General features: G+C 47.9%; 1 protein-coding gene across 3 annotated transcripts in view; it reads left to right on the top strand.

Moving 5' to 3' along the window:
• Positions 1-18,824, top strand: part of Smurf1 (SMAD specific E3 ubiquitin protein ligase 1) — a 96,270-nt gene that overhangs the window by 60,996 nt on the left and 16,450 nt on the right. For 2 of the 3 annotated variants that reach the window (XM_059248868.1, XM_059248867.1), the window contains exons 2-9: positions 7,373-7,411; positions 8,776-8,884; positions 10,616-10,749; positions 10,908-10,973; positions 12,192-12,267; positions 13,768-14,009; positions 16,380-16,464; positions 17,642-17,788. In XM_059248868.1, coding sequence (XP_059104851.1) covers positions 7,373-7,411; positions 8,776-8,884; positions 10,616-10,749; positions 10,908-10,973; positions 12,192-12,267; positions 13,768-14,009; positions 16,380-16,464; positions 17,642-17,788 — 898 coding nt within the window. The remainder of the gene's footprint in view (positions 1-7,372; positions 7,412-8,775; positions 8,885-10,615; positions 10,750-10,907; positions 10,974-12,191; positions 12,268-13,767; positions 14,010-16,379; positions 16,465-17,641; positions 17,789-18,824) is intronic. The other variant, XM_059248869.1, reaches the window with a different exon arrangement.

Here is an 18,824-nt window from a genome sequence, read left to right as displayed (position 1 = left end):
AGGGCTTCTCTTAGAAGTCAGTGTCCTGACAGATCCTGGGAGAGCATCCCTTAAGGTGTGCAAATGGCTCTCTCCATTCATGAGACTTTTTTGCTTTTTCAAGACAGGGTTTCTCTCTGTCCTGGAACTCCTCTGTAGACCAGGCTGGCCTCGAACTCAGAGATCCTCCTGCCTCTGCCTCCCGAGTGCTGGGATTAAAGGTGTGTGGTCACCACTGCCCCTTGAGACTTTCTTAAAAAGTCCCAAGCATCCCTGGGACTTTACTGCATTCTTTGGATGCATACTTTCTTTCCCCTCACTGTAATGGCGCCTCAGGTTTGAAGCTACAGAGCATTCTTTGGCTAGTGCAAAACTCTTGCCTTAAGAATGGCAGCTTATGCTGAATAAACTTTGTTGGATGGCAAGATGCAGGACCACCAAGCTCTGACCTCTGCTCTTGAGGAAGATGTCATGGGATCCAGGTGTGTCCTTGTGGAGACTCTCACAGATCCGTCACCAGCATTTACTGAACCCGGGTTTACGCTAGGCCCTGTGCCAGGAGACAGGCTCTGCCCTCTTGAGTCTGTTTGGTGGATAGGCAGTTACAGGGAACCGTACTGGGTCATCGCCTAGTCCGTCCATCTGTCCAGGAACAAACTGTTTCTAAAGTCGCTTCTGTGTACCAAGCATTATCCCAGGCCATCGGGACACACCTGTGAGGAAGGAAGCCACAGCCCTCTTTCTGGTGCAGGTGATATGGTGGCAGGGGACTTGGTTTCAGCCCCTGAGCAGAACAGTGGTGCTTGGTGATGAGGCAGAGTGGATTAGGTTCCCAGGTCTGGTGAGATTGGCTTCCTGGTACTAGGGTAGAAGCCAGCACGAACCACTGAATCAGACGCTGTAGCCCACAAAGCTGGAGAAGGAGTCCTGCCCTGGCCTCTTAGGCTGCCTCCTCCTGTGAGAGCCTGCAGAAGTGCTTTATAAGAACTTGTAATACAGTTTAGTGCGTGCGTGCGTGCGTGCGTGCGTGCGTGCGTGTGTGTGTGTGTCAGTCGTCTTCCACTAAGCCATCTCTTTGGCCCAAAAGTGCTTATTAGGTGATGTAGGTGCCCGCAGGTGGCAGTAATGGGTAGGGTGTGGGGATGGCAAGGGCAGACACCTCAGGCCCAGCATGGAACCCAGGCGGTCTTGCTACTGCGCCCACCTCACCTTGCAGGTTCTGGAGTAGAAGTGCAGCTCAGCACTCCGTACTTCCATGCCAGGAGTTCACAGGAATTTCTGTTCCTTTGTCATTTGATGCATGAAGAACCCAAGTTCTGTCAATTTAGTGGTGTTTGAATAGTTCGAATGTTTGTATTTGCCCGGGAAGTTGCTAAGGTCTGGGGAGAGGTGCTTTGCTAGCTCACTCATGTGATGGGTTTAGCTCTGCCCTGTGCTGTCGTTTGACATGGCAGGTCTGTTTAGATACAAGCTGCAGTGTGATTATGTATGTTTTATCTATCTGTTAATTCATTTTTGTCTCTTTAAAAAAAGCATTTCTTTTTAATTGTGTGTGCACACATGAGTGTGAATGCCCTTGGCTGCAGGAGGGCATTGGACCCCCGGGGCTGGCTAGCATTACAGTGGGTTGTGTGCTCTGCCTAACATGGGTGCTGAAGACCAAACTCAGGCCAGAGGACCAGTATGTGCTCTTCACCACTGAGCCGTCTCTCCAGCTCTCAATTTTGTCTCTTTACACGATTGGGGACTTCCTGAATTTGTATGAGAATTGACTTTGGGACAGCGACCTTGAACATGAGGGCCTCATCCTCTACCTTGGGCAGCACTTCTGTATTTAGTGGTCCCTGTCACTTAAAGACTATTTATTTTAGATTTGTGATATGGGATCACCATGTAGCCTGGGCCGACTTGGAACTCAAAATCCTCCTGCCTCTACCTTCTGAGTGTTTGGGATTAGAGGCGTGAGTGATTTATGCGGTGTTGGGGATGAACCCAGGGCTTTGTGTGCCCTGGGCTGGGTGCGCCCTGGGCGTTCTCTTCCAGCAGCTGAGCCACATGAACATCCCATGTTCTCTAACCAGAATCTTCAGTAACAAGTTAATAAGCTTTGCAAGGATAGTTTTGGTTTGGGGCACTCTTTTCTTTCTTTCTTTCTTTCTTTCTTTCTTTCTTTCTTTCTTTCTTTCTTTCTTTCTTTCTTTCTTTCTTTCTTTCCTTCCTCTTTCCCTTTTTTTTTCATGAGGCCCCTGTTTGGTGTGTGCCATAGCCATGGTCACAGCCAGGCCACTTTGAAAGGCACAAGCCTCTTCAGAGAAACTCACCTCACCGGGGGCAGGCGCAAGGCCACCTATGCTTTGAGTGTTTAAGCCATGTGTTTTTTCTTGGCTTTCTTTTTTCTTTTTAGTTCTTCTTCCTTTTAGAGGCAAGATCTCAGACCAGGGAGGCCTGAAACCCTTGATTCTCCTGCTTCCACATTGTGCCTATGCCTCCATGCCCCTTTGACTCTTTTTGTTGTTGTTGTTTGTTTGTTTGTTTGTTTTTTGTTTTTGTTTTTAGAGACAGGGTTTCTCTGTGTAGTTTTGGTGCCTGTCCTGGATCTCACTCTGTAGACCAGACTGGCCTCGCTCAAACTCACAGAGATCCACCTGGCTCTGCCTCCTGAGTGCTAGGATTAAAGGCGTGCGCCACCACCGCCCGGCTTCAACCATGTGATTCTTAAAATGTGATTAGAAGGAGAGGGTAGGTCACTGGTGACTAGAACAGCAATTACCAGGTCAGTCAAGACATTTATGTCAATAAATGTGGGCATCCATTCACACAGCATGGCCAGGATGTTAGGGCTAAAGCTGTCAGTGTTTTGTTGTCTTATTTAATTAAAGGACACTTTAAAATGGAAAAATGACACAGGCAGAATGTGACATAGCGGTTTAAAAGAGTAGTCGGGTTTGGTCCAAACCGAACCAGTTGTTTGCCTGTGAAAACAGGAGCTGAAGGATGCTGGGGAAACCCTGGCCTGAGTGAGGCTTCATGGGGCAGTGCCTGGCAACCACGTGAGTAGCCAGACTTAGAGACTAAGGAACAGTGGGAAAGTCATGTGATGTGAGGGAACGGGAAACCTTAGAATACAAGAAGTATGACATAGTTCATACATATAATACAGAGTTCTAGGCTCTTGAACATGGACCTGTGGCCAGGCATGGTGGTGCACACCTGTATGTAACCCTAGCACCTGGAGCCTGCGGCAGGAAGATGGCAAGTTCATGATGAGTCTAGTTACAGAGTTCCAGGCCAGCCTGGCCTACGTGCTGAGACTACCTGGTAACCCACAAGAAAAGCTTAGTGTAGTGGTACATACATGGGTGTAATCCCGATACTGGGGATCTGGAAACACGTTGGCAGATCTCTGGGCTGCTGCTAGCTGGCCCAGCCAAACTGCTGAGCTGTAAATTCAATGAGAAATTCTGTCACAAAGCAGGGGCCCAGTGGAATGGGTTGACTGGTAAAGGCACTTGCCTTGCAAGTCCAGATGACCTGAGTTTGAATCCCAGATCTCATGGAAGGGTGGGAGGAGGAACTAATTCCACTGTGTTCCTCTGACCTCCACACACTTGCTGTGACATGCACACCCATGTACACACACACACACACACACACACACACACACACACTGATAAATACTTAAAAACTAGTAAGAGAATGAAGAAAACACTAACATCAGTCTCCGACCTCTGCATTTATCTTGCACATACATGTACATGTGTACCCATGCACACATGCACATATACAAACAGTACATACAAACATGTACACACAGAAAATGACAGATTGAGGAGCCACTGAGAAGAAGGGTGGTGACCTTCGATATTTAAGAAGAGGGGAGTAGTAAAAAGAATGCAGTAGACAGACAAACACCACAGTGCCTGTAATTCCAGCACTTGGGAGGCTGAGACAGGAGGATTGGTGCCTTGAGTTTGAGGCCAGAGTGGGCTGTGTAGTAAAACTCGATCCCCATAACAAAACAAGATTTAAGGTTACAGCAACAGTTTCTAGAAACTGAGACTAGGAAGCTAGTAAAATACTGACCCAAGTTTGAGCCTTTCTCAGCTTCTGATGTTGATGGTGTGTGTGTGTGTGTGCGTGTGCGTGTGTGTGTGCGTGTGTGTGTGTGTGTGTGTGTGTGTGTGTGTGTGTTCACAGATTGCCCTTCTGTGAGTGAGACCCCTCTCTCCCAATTTCATATACTCAGGGAACATGGTGTGATTACTCTTACCATGGCCACAGCTTGGGAGAGCAGTGGAATGTGCTTAGCAAACCCTGGGATGGAGGGCAGAGGACCTAGGGCCACACTAGAGTTGGGTAAGGCCTGCCTGGTGGTGCACACCTGTACAGGGGTAGAGAATAAGGAATAGTGACCCCAGCACTTGGGAGGTAGAAGCAGGAGGATCTGGAGTCCAATGTCGTCCCCAGCTACCTAATGGGGTCAAGGCCAGCTTGGACTACCCAAGCCACAGCCTCACGGGAGACAGCAGCAGCTGCACAGTGCCTGCTCTGGGAAATGAGCCGGGTTTCCCATGACTTTCTTTCCTTTTCTTTGTCTTCCTTTTTTTTTAAATACCAGTTCTCATGTAGCCCATGCTGTCATATTACATAGCTAAGGATGACCTTGAACTCTTGATCCCTCTGCCTCTACCCACCACCCTCCATCCCGCCCCCAGGTGTGATTAGTGCATAAGTAGATTTGTTTAAAAACAAGGGGCAGGGCCAAGTGTGGTGGTGCACACCTTTAATCCCAGCTCTGGGGAGGCAGAGGCAGGCAGATCTCTGAGTTGGAGGCCAGCCTGGGCTACAGAGTGACTTCCAGGCCAGCTGGGGCTACACAGTGGCCCTGTGGTAAAGGTGGCCTCTCTGTGTACAGCAGCATTTCGCATTGTAGGAAGAGTGGGCACCCGTTATCCTGTATCCCTCCTGTAGAGGCAGGAGGATCAAGAGAGGATAGAGATTGCAAGTTGGCAGCCATTATTTTAGCAGGAGAAATTCTGTTTCTTTAAAGTAGACGGAGTGGCCCTCAGTGACCTGTACACAGACTGAGGCAAGGCTTGCTTCGCACTCAATTACCAAGACTGTCACCATTTTATGATGTAACCAGATTCCACTGGAATGAGCTCTAAATGAAAACATCAGTAGCTTTGTAAATATGAATAATAATTCTTATTTTTGAAAAGTGAGATCAGAATTACTCCATTCAGAAGTCATTAGTCTCCAGCGCCTCAGAAAACTGGGGCCCAGCCTTGGTGAGTAATGTTTGAGGCTGGTGAGGTAGAGGTCGGAGTGTACTAAGTTCAGAGTTTTGAAATGGGGAGCATGTTTATTTACTGACAAGATCTTACGTAGCCCAGGCTGGCCTTGAACTCACTGTGTAGCTGAGGATGATGACCTTCAACTTCCGATCTTCCTGCCTTCACCTCACAGGTGCTGAGTTATGGGTGTGTACATGTGCACCTGGTTTAGTTGCTGGGATCAAACCCAGGGCTTTATATGTGGGGCGAGTTCGGGTTTGCTCATGTCTCCCTAGGAAAAGTTAACACAGTACCACGTCAGCTACCTTACAGCCTGTGATTCCAATCATCAGAAGTGTTCAGAATTAGGCAAATTGTCAGAGCCAAGAAACAGAACAGTTGTTGCCTCAGGCTGAAGAGTTTGAGGTGATGTTGATGGGACAGCACTGCTTTGGGGATGCTAGAAAAGTTTGAAAACTGATTCTGGTGAAAGCTGTTAACCCCATGAGTGCAGGAAACCATCAGGTTATATGATGTCTAAACGGGGAGATTGTGTGGTGTGTGGATGAGGTCCCTACAGTTGTCTCTTAAGAACTAAGTGGAAATGTACACATTGTGGTTTGAACACAGACCATCGTATCCTTGAAAACTAGCAAAATGTCTGAAACAGTACAACAGGAAAGTACATTGTGTATCTCCTGAGTGCTTCCGCCATGCGGCAGATGTATGACAAAGTCTATCATCTGTCCATCCTTCTGTCTGTCTGTTTGAGACAGTGCCTGGCCATGTAGCTCACGCTGGCATGGAACTCATTAACTAGCCCAGGTTGTCCTTGAACTCATGGTCATTCTGCCTCAGCTTCATGAAGGCTGTGATTACAGATGTGAGCCCCTCACTCACACAATGTCGATACTATCAGTTACATTCTTGCTGTCTACCAGCACTGCTCTGCCTTCTTTAAAAGTTACTACATGTATTTATTTATTTATGTGGAGTATGGTACAGGAGTTCCAGCTCCTTCCACCTGTGGGGTCCTGGGAATTGAACTAAGGTGGTCAGGCTTGGTGGGACATGCTACCGAGCCATCTTACCAAGTCTATACCTCCTCCTTCTCCTTTCTTCTTCTTTTAAATTTTTTATTTTTATTTTATTTTTTTATTTTGAGACAGGGGTTTATCTGTGTAGCCCTGACTGTCCTGGAACGCAGAGATCCGCCTGCTTCTGCCCCCTGAGTGCTGGGATTAAAGACGTGCACCACCACCATCTAACTCCTGTACAACTTTCTTTCTTTCTTTCTTTCTTTCTTTCTTTCTTTCTTTCTTTCTTTCTTTCTTTCTTTCTTTCTTTTAAGATTTATTTGTTTTTTGTATATGAGTGTGTGGTGGTACGTCTGCATGTACAGAGCCCACTATCAATGGTTGTGAGCCACCATGTGGGTGCTGAGAACAGAACTCAGGTTCTCTGGAAGAGCAGCCAGTGCTCTTAACTGCTGAGCCATCTTCTCTCCAGTCCCGTACAACATTCTTAACGTGCAGCCTGCTACTTTTTCCCTCAGCACTGTGAATTGCTCTGTATTTTAGTGTCCTGTTTTCTAGGCTCCATTGTACCAAAGTTTATGTTTGCAGAAGTGCAGGCGTGGGTGTAGTTCAGTGGCAGGATGTGTGCTTAGTAGGTGCAGAGTCCTGGGCTCCGCCCCCAAACATGAAACACACACACACACACACACACACACACACACACACACTCACACACTCACACAGGGTGTTATTTATCACAATACCCAGAATGCATTGCTCCTTTTGTTGTTAGCAGCTCTGAGGTAAATGCACCAGGTCTTTTTAAAAATTGGCGTGTATATAGTTTTAAAACACACCAATAATTCCATTTTCTGTGTTTATGCATTTAATGTTTTAAGCTTAAGTACAGCATTTAAATTTGGTGATTCCTCAACTTGAGGAAGGGTACTTTTAGATAGTTGCTAGGGATGTTTATCTAATGTGACACTAAGTTTGAGAGATCGCTGCACATTAACTGGTGGTTTTTCCCTCCCGTTGCAGACACTCAATGTGATGGAAGTCTGCTCTATCAGTGTTAACTCAGTGTTTGTTTGTTTTCAGTGTTATGTGCCAAGAACCTTGCAAAGAAAGACTTCTTCAGTAAGTACACCCTGCTTTGCTCCTGTCTAATGAGATTTATATATTTCTGAGAATTAATTTTTGTGTGTGTGTGTATGTGCATGCACACATGCATGCTTTTGTGTGTGTGAATGTTCCCCACAGCATGCATGTGGAGGTCAGAAGGCAGCTTGCAGGAGTCAGTTCTCTCCTTCACCATGTTGGTACCAGGCATTGGATTTAGATCTTGTTGGCTCCTGACACTTAATTTTTGTAAAAGCACTGAGGGTAGTCTTCTCAACGTCTAGGAATCCAGAGCTTGACAGACATCTCCCAGCTGCACACAGCATTCATCTCATCCTCCATCCCAGCCATGCCCGTGTCCCCTGCTTCCTGACCTGGTCGTTGGGAGGACCTTGCTCTCTGCTGGGTGGGGTAGTAATCTCTGGTCAAACACAAACAAGGCATTGATGATGTAGGTGGCTTGACTAAAATTGCCAGTCCGGGTTTGCAGACCGAATCCATCTAAAAATGTGTGTAGTGGGAGGATCTGGGAAGCAGTGAGGGCTGCACCCCTGATCGTGCCTTACCTCATGAAGTCAGCGCCTACAGCCCTGAAAGCTCCCACTTCGGTCCCGGGGGAGTCAGTGCTTAAGTGCCATCATCCACATTTTCAGGAAAAAGAGACTTAGGCTCAAAGGCTTTATCCAAGTGGCCTGGAAACTCCAGAAGTGGTTGGTGGCTCACAGAGCAGTCTCTTTCCCCAACCTCCTGCCTTACTGCTTGTCTGATCCCGTAAACCTGTTGGATCCATATGCCGGCATTTAGAGACCTTCCCCAGTGAAGTCTCGGGGACTCCATGATGCCACAGCTAACCCAGGCAGAACATCAATAAACAAAGTTTCTGGGATATTTACTTCATCATAGATCCTGTTCCTACATTTAGTTAGTCCCTATAATGATCATCAGAGCTGGGGCTAGCTGGAGAGAGAGGTGACTCAGCGTGTATATGTCTGAGTACTCTCACGGGCAGCTCACCGCCTGCAACTCGAGCTCCAGGAGATCCGACACGTCTAGCTCTTGCAGTGCACACATACATGTGCATACAGATACAGGGACACATACACGTAAATAAAAGCAGTTTTGAAAATGTACAGCTCAGCAGAGATGGACGTTTGGATTTGAGCCTGTTTTCATGCTTTTCTTGTCATCCAGGGGTGAAGGTGTGCTCGTCTGAACTCTCTTTGCTAATGGAGACTAACCTTCAAAAAGAGACTAGTGAGGAGTGACATGTGCAGTGTCTCTATCCCAAGGGGGGATCTTGCCGGTCCCTCTGCAGGGAGGATGACACTGTGCCGCCAGGTAGACTGTCTTCTCACCTGGGTATGTCTGCTCTCTCTCCCCAGGACTCCCTGACCCCTTTGCCAAGATTGTTGTGGATGGCTCTGGGCAGTGCCACTCAACCGACACTGTGAAAAACACCTTGGACCCAAAGTGGAACCAGCATTATGACCTGTGAGTCAACCTCCCATGAGGCTCTGGGGCACGAGGAAAGCAGGCATGAAGCTTTGAAGAGACATACTGGAGAAAGAAAAAAGATGGCTGACGTTTTAACTGATGACCAAAGGGCGGGACCCATTGCCAACTTTACAGTTAATGCCCTGGATGTTCTTGGCATTTGTTCTCATAGATTTTCATGCTTTGGTTCTTAACAGAGTGATGCTGTGACCCTTGGATATTTCAACTCCCTAGCCATTTTTAGCAGAAAAACAAAGAACTATGATTCATGGCCCAGTGTGCTACATTTTATTTTCAGTGAAACTTAAATCTAGTTGTAGTTTTTATTTAAAAAGTGTATTAGTATGACCACATATTTCTGCTATTTTTGAAAATGTTGGCCTTTTTTTGGTACTAATTTTTTTTCTATAATCCATCATACAGTTTTGTATATTCATTCCAAATTTAGGATCACATTTTTATATGGACCCATGTCCTTGCATAATGATTACTAACACAAACGGTGCTGTGTGTGTGTGCGTGGGTGGGGTTTTAGTAGTAGCTGCCTTTTGTGATTCTCTTCACATGGCTTGGAACGTGGCTGCCGTTTGTCTTGATAGTTCTCTCTGTGGATGTGCCCTAGGAGCGAGTGGGGTTATTATCTTGGTTCACGTACCTTTGTGCACTTTGGATGGATTTTGTGGAATTGTAAGGAGTCCCTTGTTGCAAACTAGTATTCTCTATTAAGCCTGGGTCACTGCCCTCCCGAAGTGCTAGAGCATGGTCCACCTCTTTACAAGATCTTATCATGTGCTGGGCCTGGTGGTACTGGCCTGTAGTTCTGACACTTTGGGAAGCTGAGACAGGAGCATTGCAAGTTGAAGGCCTGCCTAGTTTATAGAGCCAGTTCATTCTAGCTGTCACATGGGGAAATGTGAGCACATACAGACCAAGGTAACGACTTCACCAGCGTTCAGCTTAGTGAATCCATGAGTGCACTGGGGTTACTTACAGGAGGGGCGAGGGGTGACTTAGAGAAGCAGCTGCAGTACGAGAGTCTACCCCAGCACAATGATCCCCCTAGACTCTGGGCCCTGCTGCTCTCTGCAGGACACACACGACCGCTCAGCAGCTTGGAGTGTCTTCTCTTCTCAGTGGTTCTTACTATGTAACCCTGGGAGGTAGGCAGGGTGTGAATCTGGTAAGTTTCAGGATTTCCTGAGACTTGTGAGTTTCTTATTTCCTGTGTTTTAATGAGATTCCTTTAGAATTCTCTGAGTTTAAATAAGACTCTCTCTAGTGTAGAATATTTTACTTCCAAGGAAATTGTTTCACAACACCAGCCTGGGTAACTTAGACTCCATCTCAAAATAAAAAGTTGTTTTTTGTTTTGTTTTTGTTTTTTAAAGGGTGGAGGGATGGGATTGGGCAAATGGCTAAAGGAGAACACTTGTCAGTGAAGGGTCAAGGGCATGGCTCGGTGGTAGAGTGCTTGCATTGGCCTGTGGGAGGCCCTCAGTTCAGTCTCTAGTGCAATAGACAAATGAATAAAGAGAAAACAAATTTAAAGTGCTTGTTATGACAGGGTCACCTACACTCACTGCTGTGTACTGGTTGAGTCCTTTCCCATGCCAAGTGAGACACAGCCAGCTCTACCCCCCCTCCATGGATTCTAAGTCAGCCAGATGCATGTAAACGAGGCTGCCATAGTTCAGCAGTGTGCCTGAACGGATTCATGTGCTCTCACAGGTACGTTGGGAAAACCGACTCTATAACCATCAGCGTGTGGAACCACAAGAAGATCCACAAGAAGCAGGGGGCTGGCTTCCTGGGCTGTGTGCGGCTGCTCTCCAATGCCATCAGCAGACTGAAAGACACTGGCTGTAAGAACCAAATGCTCTTCCGCCTCTCAGGGCAGCTGGAGAAAGCTTAGGAGGCATCTTTTTCTTTCTTTGATTTGTTTTGAATGCTGAATACAGAATTCCTGCCTTCCTCCCTAGTTAACCTTCCCTGGGTTAAGTTTTGAATTGTTTGTTTGCAGACCAGCGTTTGGATCTATGCAAACTAAATCCCTCAGATACTGATGCGGTTCGTGGCCAAATAGTGGGTAAGAATTTTCTCATCTGCATAAAGGGCTCTTTGACGGAACCCACCATCCTGCTCCTGGTCCTGATGGGGGGCACAGGCTTCCAGGGCAGACCACATCTGGGCCATCTCCAGAACTAAGCCTTTCCTCTTGTGTGGTTTTCATTCTTTTCTCTGGTTCCCTTCATCCTGTCATTGAAACTGAGTTAATGGGACTCCAGTTGAGATGGAGGCTGTGATTTATAAGTGTCGTGTAGTCACCACAAGAATGGACGGTTGGCGTTCATATTGCCCAATGTAGCAAGAGCTGAGGCCACATGCTGAAGATTGAGTTGGGATGGCCACATAGGCAGGAGCTGGAATATATGGCTTCTCTGGGAAGCCCCATCCTATATGGCAAAAGCAGCGATGATGTGTGACAAATCCAAGTCATGTGATTTAGTCGAAGGATTCCATTGTGTGGAGAGAAGGATTACAATGTGCTCACACTGTTGACTGGAGGCATTCCGATGGAGTGACCTCTCTGAGTTGCCCGTCCCCCTGCCCACCCTGTCTTTGGCAGTGTTTTAGGGGAAAGCACATGTTGGCTGTGAGTACTGCATGGAGTTGTGGAGCAGCAGCCAGGCTGAGCCACTCTGCAACTCCAGATGCCTCAGGTCCCAAGACGGTGAGCAGTGAGTGCATCCACCCTGGAAGTAACTTCACGATAGTGTTCTCACGCACTGCATTCCCACCTGGAATCTGCTTTCCTTTGGGGAGGGATGTGTCAGGGGCAAAAGCCAAACAACTGAAACTTGGGAGTGAGTAAAACATCTTTCTTGTCTGTGCCAGGGAGGCCAGAAGATGAATGTTTCTTTAGATTGAGCTAGACTGTAGGCACTGAAGATGTCCTTTGTGCCTTCACTAACCATAAACCAGGTCTTCTTAAGATGGAAGCTAATGTAATAGAATTACATACTGTGTTCTATAGCTTTATGAGGGGCAGTGGGGCATGAGAAACTCTGCAGCTTTTCGCTCTCTGCTTTCAAGGACTGTTGAAACAGTATGTGGTGTGTGCAGCTGTTGGCCTGAGATGCTTCACACCGAAAGCATCAGGGGGTGTGTGTGTGTGTGTGTGTGAACTCACTTCCTCTTTATGATACTGGACATAGGTTATGGGCTGTCCGTGGCTCACGGTGCTGCAGCGCAGGGGTGTAGAGCAGCCCTGGTTTCTAATGTAAGCTCTTCTTTTCTGTTGTAGTCAGTTTACAGACCCGAGACCGAATAGGCAGTGGAGGGTCGGTGGTGGACTGCAGAGGACTGCTAGAAAATGAAGGGTACGTATGCCTACCATGATGCCAGCCTGATGCCAGCTGTGATGCCAGCCATGTTCCTTCTCCCCATAGGAAGGACCATTTGAACCTTACACTACTGTGTAGCATAAAACTATTCCAAACTACTAGTTTATGAAGGAAGGTATAACTACCCCAGGGATTTATACCCCCAAAGACCCAGGAAATAACTCAGGGAGGTTCCCACCTGCTAGAGGTGACAGTCTTTCTGGGCATGGTGGAGTATGCCTCCAGTCTCATCACTAAGGGGGCAGAGGCAGGAGGATCCTGAGTTCCAGGTGAGCCTGAGCTATTTAAAAACAAACAAACAAACAAAAGCCCAAGAAACAGCTACTAAAAGCAATATGGGACTTTATTCACATGCATGCATGTGTTTGTATAGGCCACAGGTCAACCTTGATATCATTTCCTAGGAGCCACCCACTTTGGATTTTTTCCCAAGATTTATTTATGTATTTATTTGTTTGTTTGTTTATTGTATATTGGTGCCATGTGGGTGCTGGGAATTGAACCCAGGTCCTCTGGAAGTGCTCTTAACTGCTGAGCCATCTCTCCGGCCCCCACCTTGGATTTTGAGATAGGGTCTTTTATTGGCTTGGGACTCACCAGTTGCCTAGGCTGGCCAGTCAGTGAGCCGCAGGGGTGCACCTGTCTGCTCCCCGGTGCTGGGATGACAGGCATACACTGCCACACTAACTGGGCTTTGAAGTGAGGTCCCCACTGCTTGTACAGTAAGCACCCTACCAGCTGAGCTGTCACCCCAAGCCTGGATTTTGTTTCAATCATGATTTATAAGACAGAGAAATTGAACACTGGCTTGTGTTTGATTTTTTTTTCCTCAAAATTAATGTTCCTTTGTTAGCTGCAATAATGGAGAAGTCATTGCCTTTAAAAAAGTGGTCCATGCCAAAACATGTACGGGTCACATGGTGCTGTGTAGGGATTGGACTGACGGTCAGCCAGCGGTGGAAAGGACTGGAGGAGAGCAGCCCTGCCGACATCCACTGTGACTGGCTGCTGGTTCTGGGGTAGAAGCCCATTGTTCTGGTGTTTCAATATAAGAGGGTCTTAAAAGTATTCCGTCGTCAGGGAAGTGACTCGTTAAGGCTAATTGTTTTTGAAACTGCTGGGGGTGGGGTAAGAAATGTTTTAAAAGCACTTAGAGTTATAGTATTTTATGTAACCAAGAATTTTATCCTTGAGCGAAATAACAAAGGAAATGGAGTGTTGGATTAAATCAAGAAAAATGAATGTCAGGAGCACCTTCTGCTCCACCCGCCATCATGTAGAGCTGTAGCCTAGAGTGAATAACCCTATTTTTCTAAATTGTGGTTCCCTCTGGCCGCTTGTCCACCTGAGAGTCTTTCTCTCTCATTGGACACCCTGGATGGCATGAAACTTAGCATTGGGAGCACTGTCACTCGTTAAAGGGACCTAGAACAAATGCCTGCTTTCCCCACACCCGCTCTGCCCCGTCCCTTCCAGAACAGTGTATGAAGACTCGGGCCCTGGAAGGCCGCTCAGCTGCCTTATGGAGGAGCCTGCCCCATATACAGACGGGACCGGTGCAGCCGCGGGAGGTGGGAACTGCAGGTTTGTGGAGTCTCCTAGCCAAGATCAGAGACTCCAGGTGCAGCGACTTCGAAATCCTGAGGTTCGAGGGTCCCTACAGACGCCCCAGAACCGACCACATGGCCACCAGTCACCAGAGCTGCCTGAAGGCTATGGTGAGTGTCTTAGTTTGCTCCCTATTGCTCTGATAAATGCCATGACTAAAAGCAGTTGGGGGAGGAAAGGCTTTATTTAGGCTTACAGGTTACAGTCTGTCACTGAGGGGCATCAGGGCAGGAACTCAAGGCGAGAGCTGACGCAGAAGCCATGGAGGAATGCTAACTCATCGCTCCACATGGCTTGCTAAACTAGCTTTCTTTCTTTTTTAAAATTAATTAATTTTACATCCTGACTGCACTTTCCCCTCCCTCCCCTCCTCCCAATCCCTCTCCCCCACCTCCAGAAAACCAACAGGGCTCATAGGGGCTCACAGAGACTGAACTGCCAACCATGGAGCCTGTATGGGACTGACCTAGGCCCTCTGCTCATAAGTTACAGTTGTGTAGCATGGTCCTCTCGTGGGACTCCTAACAGTGGCTGTCTCTGACTCTGTTGCCTGATTTTGGGACCCTTTCCTGTGATAATATATTGTGTACCCTAATAAACATGCTTGAGGATCAGAGAACAGAGTCAGCCACTAAATTAGACATAGAGGCGAGACAGTGGTGGCACATACTTTTAATCCCAGCACTTGAGATCTCATGCCTTTGCCTGGGAAGTACACACACCTTTAATCCCAGGAAATGACATGGCAGGGCAGAGAATGGTATATAAGGCGTGAGGAAAGAGGAACTTTCTCTCTTTAGGCTGAGGATTTCGTAGAGGTAAGACGTAGTGGCTGGCTGCTCCGCTTCTCTGATCTTCAGGCAAGTTTATTAGGGTACACAAAGTATCACTACACCTAACTTCTACTGGGTTGCCTTGTCCAGTCTTAACAGGAGAAGTGTCATATCAAGATACCTGCTACTTGATATGCAGTGACTGGTTGTTTGGGTTTTTTTTTTTTTGGTTTTTTTTTTTTTTTTTTTTTTTTTGGTTTTTTGAGACAGGGTTTCTCAGTGTAGTTTTGGTGCCTTTCCTGGATCTCGCTCTGTAGACCAGGATGGCCTCGAACTCACAGAGATCCGCCTGGCTCTGCCTCCTGAGTGCTGGGATTAAAAGCGTGCGCCACCACCGCCCAGCTGTTTAGGTTTTTGAGACAAGTTCTCACTATGAAGTCCTGGCTGGCCTGTAACTCACTTTGTAGACCAGCCTGGCCTTGAACTCAGAGATCCACTTACCTCTGTCTCTTGAGTACACACATGTGCCACCATGCCCAGCCTTACTTATATTATCCAGGTCCACCTACCCAGTGGGCTGGACCCTCCCACATTAATCACTAATCAAAAAAATGCCCCCAGAGTCTTGCCTACAGGCCAATCTGATGGAGGAATTTCTCAATTAAGATTTTCTTTTCCCAAATAACTCTAGCTGCTATCAAGTTGATAGAAAACCAGTCAGGACAGTGAGGAACTCAACCTGTGTCCCTGGGGAATCAGCACTTTTCCTGAGAGCTTGTGTTGTCAGACCTTTAAAGTATCCAGTGCACAGCTGCTGATGGCCTGGCTGTGCTCCATGGCTGTGCTCCATGGCTGTGCTCCATGGCTGTGCTCCATGGCTGTGCTCCACGGCTGTGCTCCATGGCTGTGGCCACATAAGGATGGGAAACTTGTAATGAACTCTGGAGCAGGCATCCCTTCTCTGTGTCGAGGCCACCTGGAAATGCTACCAGAGAGGCAAGCAATGTGAAGCAAGTGAGGAAACTCATGGTGGTCTGTGAGCTGAGAATGGAAGGGACATCGAGGGGGCAGGAGGAACAGAGCTATGTGGCTGCAGTGCAGAGAGGGACCAGGAGGGGATGTCGTTCACATCATCAGATCGCCCAGATGCAGGCATGTTAGGAGAAGATGGTGGAGAATGGAAGGTCGAGTCTGTGGCAGAAGTGGGTGGAGGCATCAACTCCAGGGTGGCTCAGTGAGAAGTGGATTCTACCCAAACCTGGGACAGTGGTGCACACCTGCAGTCACACCACCAAGGAGGGTACAGTGGTGCACACCTGCAGTCACACCACCGAGGATGTGGGTACAGTAGTGCACACCTGCAGGCACAGCACCGAGGATGCAGGTACAGTGGTGCACACCTGCAGTCACACCACCAAGGAGGGTACAGTGGTGCACACCTGCAGTCACACCACCGAGGATGTGGGTACAGTGGTGCACACCTGCAGTCACACCACCGAGGATGCGGGTACAGTGGTGCACACCTGCAGGCACAGCACCGAGGATGCCACCGAGGCAGGAGAATCATGAGTTCAAGGCTGGTTTAGGCTACATTATAAGACCTCTGTCAAAACACTAAATAAAATAAAAATAAAAAAGCTTAAGAGTCTGAAAATAGGATTAGAGTGGGAAACGGAATTTACTCACTCAGATTCCTTTCTCCTGCAGAGCAAAGAACGACAGTACAGGGACAAGTTTACTTTTTGCACACGCAGACTGGAGTCAGCACGTGGCATGACCCCAGGATCCCCAGGTAGGCCTCACAGACTTGAAGAGCCAGCCCCTCTCATGAAAGCTGACAGTGCTGTGTGAAGGGAGATGGAGGCTGGGACTTGCCGGGCAGGGGCATGTGTTGGGGAGCGTGGAACCACGGTGGGCCTTGGTCGCCTTTGAAGATGGTCACGTGGCCATCTATGATCTCTCTCTCTCTCCTTTTTTGTAAATGCATAAAATTGTCCTTGATACAAAGTGAAACAGGAAAGATAAAGACTCTGTTACCCTTTCTCTCTTCTACTTTACTGCCCCTCTTGCCTCAGTCCCTTGGGGACCATTCCGGGGGGAGATGAAGCTTTTCTATACGAATTCCTTCTACAAGGCCATACATCCGAGCCCAGGTCAGAGACCCCGCCCCACCCTGTGCCAGAGTTAAGTTTCTTTCTTTCTTTGCTGTTTTCCTTTTCTGTTTCCCTTTACAGTAGCATTACTGCCTAACAGACCTTGGGTAATGCTCCTTTCCTTTTTATTCATGATTTGTTCCCCGAGAACCAGCTTCCTGTCTTTGGTGTTGAATTTACAGTTCAGGGTCTGTTATTTGCGTGGGAATATTACCTACAAATGAATACAGCGCCTGCCTCTTGGCATGCGTCCTAAGAAATGACCGGCACCTATGTGAATCCCTGAAGTGTTTTGATCAGGCATGCTGGTCCCTTTTGACGAGATCACAGTGACGTTATCAAGGGGCCAGAGTGAAAGCACTTGCTGAACATGGGGTGCCTTGTTGTGGGCCCCATGCCGTTGAGTGCATGCTCTGTGTTCTTCCCAGCCTGGAAAGCGTGGGGCCCTCAGGAACTTTTCAGCAGAGGAATCTTTGCTACACCAAGCATCTAGTTTGACTAGTGATTTCCAAGAGCTTCCTAATGGGGGTCAGGTGCTTCCTGCTAGTGTGCCCCTCTGTTATATGAGGAAAGCTGTTCCTGGGGAAAAAATTCCTTATGGTAAACATGAACACTCGAGAGGTCTGCCCTTACCTGCCAGGTGCTGCTGCTGTTTATAGGCCAGAGGTTTGTTTGGACTTAGTGGGGTTGGCACACATAGCAGTGTGACAGGGACGTGGGTGCCTTGCCGGGAAACCTCTGGCTGCTGGCACTGAGTGTTGGTCTGTGCCTTGGTTCTCAGTGGGATAAAGCTCTCTGTGTGTTCCGTTTTGCTAGAGACCTTAACAGTGTGAACTGCGATGAACTTGGGCCGCTGCCTCCAGGCTGGGAAGTCAGAAGTACAGTGTCGGGAAGAATCTATTTTGTAGATCACAATAATAGAACAACCCAGTTTACAGACCCACGGCTTCACCACATCATGACGTAAGACCTTAACATCTCTGATGGCCTCTTTACTTTATAACTGGATGCTTCCTTGCACCAATATTGGTGTTGGGTGGGTGGGGGCAGGGGGGGGCAAGTGCTTAACAGTGGTGTGGTGTGTGCAGAGGCTATAGGTCAATGTAGAGTTCTTCTATCATTCTCCACCCTAATTTTTGAGCAGGGTGACCTGGAATTCACCGTTTTGGCTTGTAGCAAGTCCCAGGGATGTGCCTGGCTCCGCCCCCAGCACTTGAGTGATAGATGAGCACAACTGGGTTTTTACCTGGGTGCTGGGGACCTGAACTCAGGTCCTCATGCTTGCAAAGCAAGAACTTGACTTGCTGAGCCATTCCCCCGGCCCCACAGTAATATTTTTCTTAATGTATCTTCTGCAGTGTTTGCTCAACAATGGGCCCAAGCAAAATAGGGTAGATGTTTGATGGACCATGAGATAATAATTTAAACCCTGAGATTCGCATGGCAGTTGCCGAGGCCGTGCATTGTTGGCCTTTTCCTACAAGCAGCCCAAGTGAAGGCCACTGAGGTGACGGCAGGAAGAGGTTCTCCAGCAGAACTTGCAGGGCACAGTCTATAAGGGCCTGCTGTTGTTCGCTGGAGGCTTGTCCTGTGCCAGGCGTTCGTGCCTTGGAAATGGCTGTGATCTTTTGTGCCACCCACAGACACAGCTTCACACATAGCTCTACAGTGTGGCTGGCATTAGTGGCAAAACTTGAATAAAGCAAATGCCACGTTGTTTCTAGTGGCCCAAGTCCTGTCACTGACCTTCCTTCTTAGTTAACGGGCCGGGGAATCTTGATCAGAAGGAGGAGTAGGTGTCCCTGGCTGTCATGGGTTGTTTGTTCTTCACTTCCGGCCTGGCTTCCTGTGAGCTCCTATGAGTCCTCTGCCAGTCCAGTCTCAGTTCACCCCTGCCAAGGCCCTGCCAGTAGCACACCAGTTGGTATCAATGACACACAGAGATGCATGGCACAAAGACAATTTCTGGTGTAATTTTCAGTAATAATGTAGCAGATTG

The sequence above is a fragment of the Peromyscus eremicus genome, chromosome 23, assembly GCF_949786415.1.
Source record: "Peromyscus eremicus chromosome 23, PerEre_H2_v1, whole genome shotgun sequence".
In the NCBI taxonomy this organism is placed as follows: domain Eukaryota; kingdom Metazoa; phylum Chordata; class Mammalia; order Rodentia; family Cricetidae; genus Peromyscus; species Peromyscus eremicus.
The sequence above is the reverse complement of the archived record's forward strand: the minus strand, read 5'-3'. Positions and strand labels throughout refer to the sequence as shown.